The sequence below is a fragment of the Podarcis tiliguerta genome (assembly GCF_965153285.1).
Source record: "Podarcis tiliguerta genome assembly, chromosome: 6".
NCBI lineage: Eukaryota > Metazoa > Chordata > Lepidosauria > Squamata > Lacertidae > Podarcis > Podarcis tiliguerta.
Genome location: NC_139539.1, coordinates 77,456,682 through 77,469,737, shown reverse-complemented (window position 1 = coordinate 77,469,737; position 13,056 = coordinate 77,456,682). Strand labels below are relative to the sequence as shown.

The 13,056-nt window shown below is 42.4% G+C and overlaps 2 protein-coding genes across 17 annotated transcripts in view; one reads left to right on the top strand and one right to left on the bottom strand.

Annotated features, from left to right (window-relative positions):
• Window positions 1–13,056, bottom strand: part of NTNG1 (netrin G1) — a 203,985-nt gene that overhangs the window by 113,964 nt on the left and 76,965 nt on the right. For all 11 annotated transcript variants that reach the window (XM_083445199.1, XM_083445196.1, XM_083445201.1 and 8 more), the window contains exon 3: window positions 9,603–10,240. In XM_083445199.1, the coding sequence (XP_083301325.1) occupies window positions 9,603–10,240 (638 nt within the window). The remainder of the gene's footprint in view (window positions 1–9,602; window positions 10,241–13,056) is intronic.
• The window catches only part of LOC310679674 (uncharacterized protein), a 74,998-nt gene that overhangs the window by 7,389 nt on the left and 54,553 nt on the right, over window positions 1–13,056 (top strand). The window lies entirely within an intron of this gene.

Below are 13,056 nucleotides of genomic sequence, written 5' to 3'. Positions count from 1 at the left end.
CACCACTGATTAGCATAAAGAGCAGGAAGAGAAAGGCACATGGAAATAGCGGCCTGTCAGCCTCAGGCTCTGCAGTGGAGCTGGCATGACATGGAATGGTACAGGGAAGGCACCCAGAACTGGATCAGCAGTGGCAGCAGCATCAAGTGAAAAGGGGAAGGCCTAACCCCCGCATGCCAATCCTTTCAACTCCTGAAGTCTGATTACACAAGTTATGTTCAGTATCTACAGACTTTCTGAACCCTTGTGAGTATTTTGAGCCTTATGGTACTCAGTGAAACCATTGTCAACTGTGGGTCTGAAGTTTATAAATTGTGGGTCTCTGCGACCTACACGGGGAACAAATGAATCACTTGTGCTTCTTGTTCCTCTGCACTGCATAATATTCAAACCCAAAATCAGGCAATGTTGTTTCTATCATTATATCCTTTTGCTATGCAGTTACTTGGGAGCATTCAGGTATTTAAGGATCAGATGATGAAACTTCGATTGCTGTGGATGACTTCTGCTCCTCTGAGCTCAGAAAGGATTGCCAAGATGAAATCCAGGGACCATTTGCTCAGATCTTCAATACAAGAACTAGTGCTTTATTCTGGAACTTAAAATATCTTTGAGTCCCTTTGCAATACATACCATTAAGCCTTTCATTTTATTTTTATGCTCTTCCCTCTGCTGGAATCTTCTGTATTTGAGCCCCAGGGCTTTGCGACTATGTCCCAGCAATAACAGCAGCTCTGTTTTTGTCCCTCACATTTAAATTTAATCCACCTCAGAGTCTGAATTAGTTACCCCAAGGGGAGGGGCTCATAGTTTACCATTCTCTCCCCGCCCCCTTCAGTCAACATGCCTACAATTTTACTGTGACTAAATGCTCACCATTCAGTAATCTGCCTGAAAATGTCAGTAGCTACTTATTTTCTCATTCTGTAGCTTAGGATATGGTTAAGGAAATTCTGGAGCATTTTCAGGAATATCTCTGCAAATGTATGGCCTTTCTTGAGACCAATTCAAGTCACAAAATGGGGGCCTGTAGGACCCCGAGACCCCCATTATTGATTGAAATCATTCAAATGATTTATTAAATTTAAATGAAACAGTATTCATGGCTGCTGGTAGAAACAGGAAAGGCGAAATTTCACAAGGGGCTGCCTGGGAGGCAAACATTGCTCACTGCTGAATGTACCAAACTACATTAGGAAAAGGAGAAACTAGATGTATCAGAGATGCAGGGTCTCATGGAAATCTACTAAGTGGATACACTGGTATATTAACTAGGTAGGAGCAAGAATGGGAAAAGAGGAACCGGTGGACAATGAAACAAGCAGAATAACAGCTTGAGGAACTTTGTATGTTGCTTGAGATCAAAACAGACACAGGCAGGAAGGTGACGTACACATCTAGAGGTGGGGTTTGGCTGGAACATCTGGTAACTACGGTATTTTAAACAATCACATCTGAAATCCTGTACCGTACATACCTCGACTGAACTCAGCTGGACTTACTCCTGAGTAGAAATGCATAGAATTGCACTTTTTGCCAGGATCCAACTCCATGTTTTTAGGAGGGAAATCAACATAGCCATAGAATGCGCACATTCAGGCACAGTGGCAAAATGCACACACTGGGTCCCTGCCAAGTCCTCTCAACCGTACTTTGGTTTAGAAATCTTGCGAAAGCAAATTAACGCAGCTTATAGGTGCATTTCAAATCGGGATGGGGAATGGCAAGATAGTTGGAAGAGGCATAAACATGAAAGTGCTCATATGAGGCTGAAGGTGCACAAATGAGCACACAGAAATGGCCACTCGTGTACATATAAATGCCCTAGCACGGATACAGCCTAAACCTGAACCCAGACAAACTATGCTCAGAGCTGACTTTAGTTTAGGAAAACGCGTCAATGTCAAACCATAGTTTAGCATCCTGGCTTGATCCCCTTAATAGCTGCAGATAAGATGAGCCACTTAAATGAAATAATACACTGCGATTCATTGAAAACATAAGTGAAAATTTCTGAGCTCTTCTGAATAGCCACAGAGGGGAGGGGAGGGGGAAGGCATGAGCACAAAGCTCCTGTTCATAATGCAAAATGATAGTTTAGCATTACATCTGAACCAGATGGTTCTGTTTTCAGGCACAATAGTAATTTGTGGGGGCACTTGGATGTCTTCTGGTGGAGCCCTTAGCTAGAATTTTCCACATGCTGCCTTACAATCAAATTTCTGGAGCAAACTTTTCCATTAATCAGAGTCATTCAGGGGCTGAAAAATTGCCTTTTCATCAAACAGTTCAATAGGAAAAGCTTTCTTGCAGTTTATTCACATTGTCTAGCTTTTAAAATTCTCTCTACAGTCGGCAGTGGACAGAGTGAAAGAAGCCCTCTCCTGTCTTCCTTCCATTTCTATTCTCACTCAGCCAGACTTTATTTATGCATTAGTGGACCTTTTTCAGCCATTAGGACCATCTTGCTCCAGAAGTTAATTAACACAAGTGCCATAATTTAGTACACTTAATACTACTTGATGCCCTTTAATGTACCTTCCATTAGTGATATTATTGTAGTATTACCCTGTAAATTAAAATGAGATCAAGATGAAGAGAGACTCTCTTTAATTAAGGCACTGGCACACTGAACTCGCCTGTTATTCACCCGAGAAAATCGCCTTGATTTAGTGAAGCAGGCCGTCCATAAGTCAGAATTAGTTTATGTGGATTATTAGGTTTCCCAAATAATAGCAGTACAATAGGGTTGCTGAAATTGCTAACAGCCACATTTTGTCTTTTTTGTTTTGTTTTGTTTTACTCATTTTCTTAATAAACACACAATGAAAAGTAGCAAATGGAAGTTGAATAAACAACTTGTAATGGAAGAAGTGAAGTGTTTATCATGAGAACGCAGGGTTTCGTCCTCGGTGCAATATGCATTAGACTCATTTCACAGCAAAATGCAGCTGGATAAGAAAACAAATTGTATATTAAGTGGGTAGGTTTCCCAGCTTTAATGCACCAGAAAAGATTTTGCGTAACTGCTCTTATACTGAATGCAGTAGCTTTCATATCAAAATCACCTCCTTTCTCCCTCCCTTTCTACATCTTCAAAGGCCAGTGGAAGCAAATAGCATAATTTTCAAATTATCTATTTTGTTCCTGGATTGTTTGATTATTATTGGGCCTCCTTCTTTGCAGACTGAACTGTTTTGCAAATATAGAATGCAGTTGAATTTCAAATCTACTTAAGTCAATTGATGTTTCCCCATATATACAGTACTGAGCTCTTTCCATCTTCACATTTGGTTTTTACTCTTAGGTTTCTGTTTGGCACCACAGCCACTTTTATTTTCCATCAGGACATTATCAGTTAGGGCTTCCTTTTAATTGAATTGGACCTCCAGCCATCTCTACATACCCAACAGAATTTGGGTGCAAACCTTGGATAGTGATAAGTATTATTTGTTTCTTTAAACCTGCTTAAGATCCCAAATGTGCAAGAAACCCATAATATATCTCACCAAGGCAAATCTTGCATTTGGACATGAATAGAGGGACACCAGAGAGTTCAATCCATCACCTTGAAATGAGATAGACAGCAAAATTCTCCTAACTAGGGTTTGTTTGGTGCAGGTGCAGATCCACTTCAAATTGGCTTGTTTATTCACATGGGCTTAACCATGGTTAGTGAAGCACTAAATGACAGCAGGAGGTTAAAGTTAAGAAAAAACAAACAATGGCAAACAAACAACAGGGTTATAGGTCTTTTAGGGCTCGAGTGGTCAAGCTCTTATTAAGTCACCCAAAACAGGAACAACAGAGCTGTGATGGTTCTGGTAATTCTTCTCTTTTAAGATGCTCTGATGTTGCTGCTTGTCTCAGCTCCCATCCCCAAGACAGTCAGCAGTCAGCAGATTCTCAATGCAAAACTAACAGCCCTTTAGGAAGCTCTGCAATCAAGTGGGCAAGACCCACAGAAAAGTTCACATCTGCCTTGCATCTCAATCCTCTTCCTATCAGCCATGGAGATACAGGGCGCCAGCCCTAGCCCTTCTGGGATATGATCACCTCCACAGGCAGTGGCAGAGCCAGACTCTTCCAAGCTGGCAGCACAGCATGCAAGCAAACCTCTGTGGCCAAGTTACATGTTAAATTAAAATCACGATTCGATTTCATGAATCTCTTGTTATTTTCAAACTGCAGCCACGGGCTGGGCGTCTCATTGAAAACCCTCCCCCAGAAGCTAGTATTTGCTGTAGGAAGGAACCTGTTCTTGGCACAGCTGACAGATTCCACCCTGCAGCAATTCAGTCGGGGAGCAATGATGGTTTCTGATGGGACTGTGGCATGGGGGAAAGGGTCAGCCCACTTTCACAATCACAAAGGTCCCAATCACCTGTAATGCCTGTTATTAAAGACAACAACACACTAATCAGATCGCACATTTAAGGAAACATGTAGTTTGACCCACTATCTTAACACTGTGTGACCACAGAAAGTGCCTACACATACATGGCAGGCTCCCCACTCCTGACAGATGCCATCTCCCCCCCCCCCAAATGTCAGGGCAACAGAGCTGGGTCAGTGGAGATGGCTATGTTTTCCTGCTCCAGAGCTTCTGATAAAAGACTTCTGTGATAACAGGTTTTAACTTTTTGTGTTCTCCACTCCTCATTCTAAATTTTTGACCTGCACATCTTGACCCTTGAACTTGCGTGGGGAAATAATAATACAGACTCAAGTGAGCTAGAGGTTTTGTTCTCTGAGGCTAATTGATTGTGTATACAAGCCCTAAAAGAACCGGAGAGGATTTATCCAGGTACGTGGTGGGTAGGAGTCAGAAGGAAACCCCCAGATCTCCAGAGTAGCATCTTCTAGCAGTCATCCGGGTGAAATATAAAGCTTGCCATCTTTCATGAGGAATGACAGAGGCATCACAGCTTGCTCTTCTTTTGAAGCCGTGAGAGCAACCAGGAGCGAAAGCCATCCTTTCGCTACTTATGGGGGAATAGATTAAGCTCTTATCAGTGAAAGGGAGGCAAGGATCCAGATGAGTTGCAAGAGGGGGAAACTCTGCAAGAGGTGCTTTATCAGCACTGGTTGAGCAAAAAATTCACATGAATTTAATCTGCTAGGATAGGATTACATAGAAGATAACCCCTTTGTAATGTGTGTGTCCGATTACTGGTGGATTTAGCCAACAAGCAACACCATTAGATAAATTCTCTGAACTGTCACACTTAATTTTTAGAGCCAATTTGCTATGGGATTACTGAGAGGGTTTTTTAAAAAATAAAATAAAAAGCTGTCTTTCAGAAGGCTTTTTATTTTAATTCCCTTGCAATAGGCTTCCTCTCTTTCACTCTCTCTTGTTTGACTCCTAATTATTATTAGGAAACAACCCTTTGCAGCAGGAGTACAGAAGTGTCTTTGAGCAATGGGAGTGGAGACTGATTAGTTCTCTTGTTTGTGTATGTATAGGAGGGTGCAATTCAAACTTCTGTACGCCCAGGAAGAGTTAAAAATGTGCTGTAAAATTTGTTGTGGCCTCGCTGAACCCTAAAACAATTCTCCTATTTGAATCCAAATATTTACCTTAAAATATCCAGTGGTTGAACCCCTTTGCCAGGAATAGAGTGAGCAAAATATACAAAATGAATGAAGGGATATTGCTCCTCCAACGGGTATAAAAGAGAGATCTCTAGAAAACATTACCATTCACCACCCAAACAATAGCTGTGCATTTAAATAACAATTACAAATCCAATGGCATTTTACCAGTGTTGTGACATTTCAAATTAATAACTGCTAATGCGTGTTAGAGAAAGGGCACGAGGAAAACAAACTGTGACACCAGCTATTCCCTCCCCGCCCCAAATTCGAATTATTTCTTCTCATTAAGAACACAATTTCTTTGTGAAGCTGTGTTGATAGGTTCAAGCCTGACTTGCTGCCTGCCGTATGTTTTCTTTATATGCTAAGTGATAAAAAGATAAGCAGACATTTGTACTGAACTGAATTTACTTCACTAAACCAAGACTGTGGTGTTAACAGGGCTTTTTTTCAGCTGGAACTCACCAGAACTCAGTTCCGGCACCTCTCAGGTGAGCTCCATTGCAATTGTAAGAGAACAATGGAGGTGTTCATGGCGAGTTCAAGCACCTCTTTTTCTAGAAAAATAGCACTGGGTGTTAACATCTAAAAATCAAGCAAGCTTTTGTTGCACTTAGGACAAGAAAAATCATCCAAGCTTAATCTCTGGGAGGAGCACAGGATGTAGCTTCTGCCACTAAATTGGGAGTAGCATCTTGTCTACAAGTAGGCTCTAACTGCTTGACAGGAAAAACCTCCAAACCAAGCACCTGAGGGCATGCAGCGTTGCATCAGTTTGGAAGGTTCTGATGGCCACAAATTCTGTCACAGAAGGAAGCAATGAGGCAGCAGTTGGGAACCTCCAGCCCTTAGCCCTACCTAATCAAACCTACTAGGCTTCTCTATTTGGCTCATGAGGCCCTTTTGGCCAAGCCTTGGCCACCTGCCCTACCATTGATGGTTAAATATGATATCAGGCAAAGAGGTTTTCCAGGCACCATTGATAAGTGGATCCCTTGCCCATGTCACCTCTGGCAGCTGTTCTTACACAGTACCTCTGCAATGGGTGCAGAAGGCAACCTCTGGTGTACTATGACTGCTAGATGATATTATTTGTGTGCTGGGTTTTGGTATATGCACTGTTAAAAGGGACCAACCATGCAGTAGAATTAGGGTCTTGGCACTCTTTCCTCACTGTTACCAGTGCTTAGGACTGGGCCATAGGATTATGAATTCATATATAAAGACTGAACAGGAGTTTGGAGAATGATCATAAAATCAATTATTGATTGCTGATAACTGCACTTACTGGACACCGCCTTTGTCATGTCCAGCCAATTTTTGGATGGTTGTGTATAATCAGCTATCAATATACTGCATTAAGGCCTTTCTTCGAGTTTAAAAATGATTGAGAATCCACTCTATTTTTAAAACAAAAGGAAAATTACAAGTGATAGCAAGACTCAGCAAAGGAGACTGATGAAGGTTTACTGAATGAATATCTGCCTCTAACAACTGGGTGTATGGACATGGTTCCCAAGGTGAGATTCAGAGTATTGCACATGAGCAGTGCAGGATACGGAACCAGCACACATGAAATCCAGGAGCACTGCACAGTTTGGATTAGGTCAGTCCTTCCTTCTCATGTATCTTATGAGAATACATAATCCCTTCTTCTCATCAGAGTCACAGTACTTATTCATTATCTGTACACAACTAGTTACACAGAACACTTTTGCCATATATTTCACCTTTGGGGCTTGTGAAAGTACAATAATCAAGCAAGAGCCAAGCAATGAATGAATGAATGAATGAATGAATGAATGAATGAGACAGACATGTCTCTCTCTATATGGCTGGCTAATCTCTTTGTGGAAAGATGCTAAGGCAGCCTTTAAACCAGTGGTGTCAAACCTGTGTCCCTGCCAATAGACTTCAGCTTCCATCAGACCAGTCAGCATGGTCAATGGGCAGGGATGATGGCAGTTGACAGTCCAACCACAACTGGAGGGCCACAGGTTCCCTATGCCTGCTTTTTAACACCAGTCCTGAGAAGCACTTTTTTGGAAGTTCATCCCACAATACAGTTTTAATATTTAAAGGCCTATACCCACGTGGGTGGGGTTAAATGGGTGGATCATTCTTGTGGGATCAGCACCATGGGAATGAATCAGTGTTTTCCATAGGGCTCCTGCACTATACAATGAGCACTGCATGTTAAGAACCCACTGAGATTTTTAAAAAGTTTGATCATTCTGTGCCAGTGGGGAGCGGGGAGCAGTTGAGAAATCAGAACAGTAATATTGCTTCCAGATATTTACAATGACAAGGATTAGCATGAATAGATGTCAGCTCTATCCTTATGATGATAAATGAAGGCTTGGTCTGAGGCAAGGCAAAATGTTTTCCTAACACCGGACTGCCATTGCATGAGTTTAGTCACATTTACAGGCAATTTTGAGCAATTGAACGTTAGCCATACCGTGCTACCTGAGCCCTATTCTTACGAACATTTACTTAGAAAACCACCCACGCTTGGATTTGTTGGCACAACAAAATTCCAGGTATTTGAGCATTTCCCCCTGATATTTTAAGCTTGAATGAAAATGGAGTTCTATAGCAGCAAAAAGAGAGTATCAAAAGTTAACAGATTATCAGTATGGCCAATATACTTTCCAGACGGTAAGGAGAGGAGGGGAGGGAGTCAAACTATTGCTGAGCACTTGCTAGATTCTAGAAACAAAGAGAATCCATTATAAGGAAATCACATTTCCCTGGCACTGAATTCTCCATTTTGGAGATGTTTGGAGATGTTGGTCAAGTGTGGTTCACCATCTTTACCCACACACTTAGAAACACAGTGGTTGCTTCTATGACACTGGTAGTTGTGCTAGGTTCATGAGCCTCCGACTGGAATGACTGGCAGCAGTCCCTCTTCTGACCACTTTGTCACCTTTCATATATTCTTTCAAATCTAAAAATTCTGTATGAGCCTGAGCCATTCCAACATCACATTAAAATGTTTAGGCATCTCTTCAAACAGAGCTAAAATAAGCACTAGAGTAGCCTAACACTGACTTGGAGTATCTGAAAGGTTCTTCTTCCTCTTGTGAATTAATATGTAGTCTAATCCTCCAGGGAATTCCCCTGTCCATGCCTCATTGACACAAATACACATAAACAGAGTAGGTTAGACCCGAGACTGTTCTCCCAGTGGTGGCCAAAATCTGTCACCTTGCTGCATAGTAAGTAATGCCATGTCTGCTCCCATCAAGGGAAACACTCTTGTCACTGGAAAACCATTTAAACTTTTCTATTCCTCACTTTCACTGGAGATTGCATGTTTCTCTTACAAGTGCAAGAGTTCTCCCCTTCCATCTATAAGGTGGGGGGAAATGGTAAACAAGTTACCTCTATAGAAAACATGTCTCTCCATCCCTTCCAATATTTGAGAAAAGCTAGATACTAGTGGCACTGGAAGGAACTATTTCCAAGCTTGTGTCCAGTGAGCAAGAAAACAGCAAACCTGCTGCAGTCACCTCATAAATGGAAAGGTGTTAACCAAGTTAAAGAGAAAATCCAGTTGTAAACCAAGCAACTGGTGCTTGCCAAGCAAAAATTATGCAGAGACCCATATCAAAGTGCAAGTCTTCAGAATTATAGTGTGCTGGCTGGTCTAACCCAGGGATGAGAAATCAGTGGCTGTCCAGATATTATTTGTTCCCATCTCCCCTCATCCCTGACCATTGACCATGCTAGCTGGGGCTAATGGGAGCTGGGAGTCCAACAACATGGTGGCGAGTGGGGTGGGCACAGGTTCCCCATCTGAAGTTGAAACCTAGCCTTACAAATTATCAAGTTGCAACCATGTAGATGTACAAAGAATTTTCTCAACATGGATAACAATTCAAATTCCAGTGGAAATTGCTACTGTCTATAGAAAGGGGAGAAAAGATGGAAGCTTGCCATCACACACAGTGTCTAAAAAGCAAATGAAAATGCATTTGTTTATTTTGTCTTACCTTCCAATTACTTTTATGTCTGAGATTGCATAAAAGTAGCGTGTCAAGTGCTGTGGATCCACATATATTTCCCCTGTTGCTGGCCTGAGCAGTCTTATCCTTAAGTCTGTGACCGTAAAGAAATCTCTTAGGTTCTTGGTTGTGTCGAGCTGCCCATAGAGAGAAGCCATATTATGGAGCCGAGGCCCAGCAAAAAACGCAAATCTGTCCTTAATCTCAAAGTGGAGGATTTTACTGTTTGCCATGTACCCCATAGAATATTCTTCTGTGCAAATGATTTCTAGGACTGTTTGTTGGGACAAATCCCTCACTGTTTTTGGTTCCATGTTGAAAGCATTTAAACAATCTGTAGCGTAATACTGATATGGCTGCCACGTCCGACCATAGTCGAGGGACTTCTCCAGGATCATTAGGTCTGGGCGGCCAGATTCAAAGGTGATGACTATGTTGTCCGTTAGCTCGATGGTTTTGTTCCAGTACAGGGTGATGTTCACAAGGAGAGGCTGGGGGTAACCCTTCCAAGTGGTAGACTGCCAATAGGTGGAGGGATACCTTCCTTCAGCATCAAACATCAGTTCAGGCGGATGCGCCAGTTCATCAATGGCTGCATCACACTCATTGCACATGTAGGGATTTCCCTGGAAAGAAGGGGGAAAAAACAGCTGTAAGAAGGATGGTCGCTTGGATGAAATGATTATGAGAGTGTAGTCAGTTTCACAGGTTATAGCTATTTGGTTTATTCAACTTCCAAATAATTGGCAAAAGGTTGCATGCCAAAGGCATGGGAGATTTAGAGTCCCTTCACTATAAAACACAAACGAAATAACTGTTAATCATTATTTAACCTGCCCAAGAAAAACTACACAAAATATCTATGACTTGCTGCAACTGCAGGGACCCCTGATTTTCATCAGAGCAGGATTGGGAGGGTGTGCTCTTAACACAGTCTCTGATGCCCACCATTTTCTCAGTGTAAAGTTCTTCCCCAAAAGAGCAGCGGGTGGGTTGGGAAACAGTATGGGGGAATGGACTGGGGAAATGGCCTTGGAGGAAAGGACTAACGTCACTGCAGCAAACCAGGGGGCTCCTGCAGTTGCTTTAAGTAAGAAATCAAACAGTTGGGGGAGATTCGCTCACAGATCTCCCACATCTGATGTAGTCTGTTCCTCAGTGTATCAGAAACCATGTGGGTGTTCAGGAGCTTACATTCTTTGTGTACAGTGATACCTCGGGTTACAAACGCTTCGGGTTACAAACTCCGCTAACCCAGAAGTAGTTACCTCGGGTTGCGAACTTTGCCCCAGGATGAGAACGGAAATTGCATGGCGGCAGGGAGAGGCCCCATTAGCAAAAGTGTGCCTCAGGTTAAGGATGGTTTCGGGTTAAGAACGGACCTCTGGAATGAATTAAGTTTGTAACCTGAGGTACCACTGAATTATAGATGTTTATTGACATAAACAACCAACTGATGCCTGCTCAGTGTTATATATGCAGATGCTGGATATGTTAACTGGCTAATAGAACTAACCAGTGACTATACGTTGATGACTGGAGTGGCAAACATGTGTCATCTGTTCTAGTATGATGGATTTTAAATGTAAAAGCTCCCGTGAAATGTAAGAAGCTGTCTTATACTGATTCATTATACTGACTGGCAGCAGTTCTTCAGGGTTTCAGACCAGGTTCTTTCTCAACCTTACCTGGAGATGTCAGGGATTGAAACACAGATGTTTGGTACGAAAACAAAATGCTCAGCCACAAATGACGCTCTTTTGAATTCCTACAGTAGAGACCCAACCAATGCACGCCCAATAATGAAATTGCCCTTAAAACTCAATGTCCATTTTTGCAACACATCAGTGGCTACAGCTATTGCATTTGCAGATTGTCTTTTTACAACTGCCTTTCTGTTAAGGAGTGGATTTCTAAAATCTGAACAGGAATAGTCCTGCTTTGTCTTTTTCTTAAATAAAGCCTTCCTCCACAGTTATGTGGTTAGCAAATTTTAATGTTAGCCTTACTGAGGTTTAAGCGGAACACAATTGTTTATTCACCCTGAATGAGTTGCTGGTAATCAACTCACCCCCCCCCCCCAAAAAAGAACAATGAACAAGTGCCTAGCAGCTCAACGGCCCTTGATTCTTTTTAGAAATATGCTCAGTAGTGAAGCTAGGAATGTTTCTTTCTTCTTTTAATCACAAGTGCATTGCCCAAGAAGAGCAGTGCAAAACAATGGTCCCTTCTAGGGCAAATGCATCCAGATAAGCCATACAGACTGTATGCATTCCTCTGTAAAACAATACCCACTGTGGCATTTTGGATTCCTTTTGTCCCTTGGCCTCAAATATGTCATGCTTAACTGTGTGCCTCTTTGGTGATGTCTTCCTTTAAAGACCTTTACACTGCTCACCACAAATCATTTTGTTATGCCGCAGACTACAAGCTCAGGGGCTTGATCCAGACATCTGCTACCCTATTACTTACAAACTAGCAGAGTACTTCATGTAAGACTTATTTCTCTCTCCCTCTCCTTCTCCCTCTCCCTCCTGCCCTCCAGTAGATGCTGGCTCCAATTTATCAGGACAAGATAATCCAGCACCACTTGATTAGGGAGGTGGGCGATGACATCAACTCTGTAACTGGACTGCTCCTGAGGTGGTGGCTGGAGATATGAACTGCACGTTTATATATAATCTTGCCAATAAGCGGGCAGCTTTTACTGCCGCTTTCCCTCCGTGGCAAGGTGAAAGTGAATTATTCTCCTCTTGACCTTTCGATGCATTAACTCGAGAGCTGCCACCTTTGCCTTTCGCTCCAAAAGGCTATCTTGTTTGGAGGCTGGGATGGCTCAAAAAATGCTACTCCAAGAGCATCACAATGGGCTAAATCATGTCTCTTAAATCATCTGTATATCAGTTCAGCTTCTGGCAGCTCAAATCCATGATAAGTGCTGTTGCAGCTAAATACCGACCCTATTAGAGGCAAGGAGAGCACAGAGACTGCTCTGCTTACTGAGAGAGGGGGTGAGATGACTTTGTGCCCTCATATGGGCAAGTTTTTATTGGCCCATAAGATTCACTGGCTGTTGAATCAAGCATAAGAAGGACTGCACACATGTCTACCTGCCCTGGACAAACCTGTTTACCTGGGCCATTAAAAGCAAGGCAAGAAAATAGTTGAAGAAGATGACTGTGAAAAAGCTTATACTTTGGAATCAGCTGGAAGGGGAAAACAGCCTTGCAAATAAGTCCATAAAGGTTACTAGCCCAGAAGCATTTTTGCCAGTCCTTCTGTACTCACAGTAAGAATTCAGTTCACACCGAGAGCCTGGAAAAAAGAAACCAACCCTCTTCCAATTTACAAAGGCTTCCTTGCCTCCAGAATAGTGGGTTGCCTCTTGTGCACTGCCAACCATGATGAAGCATAGATCCAGAAAAGAGGATAAAGGAGGCTG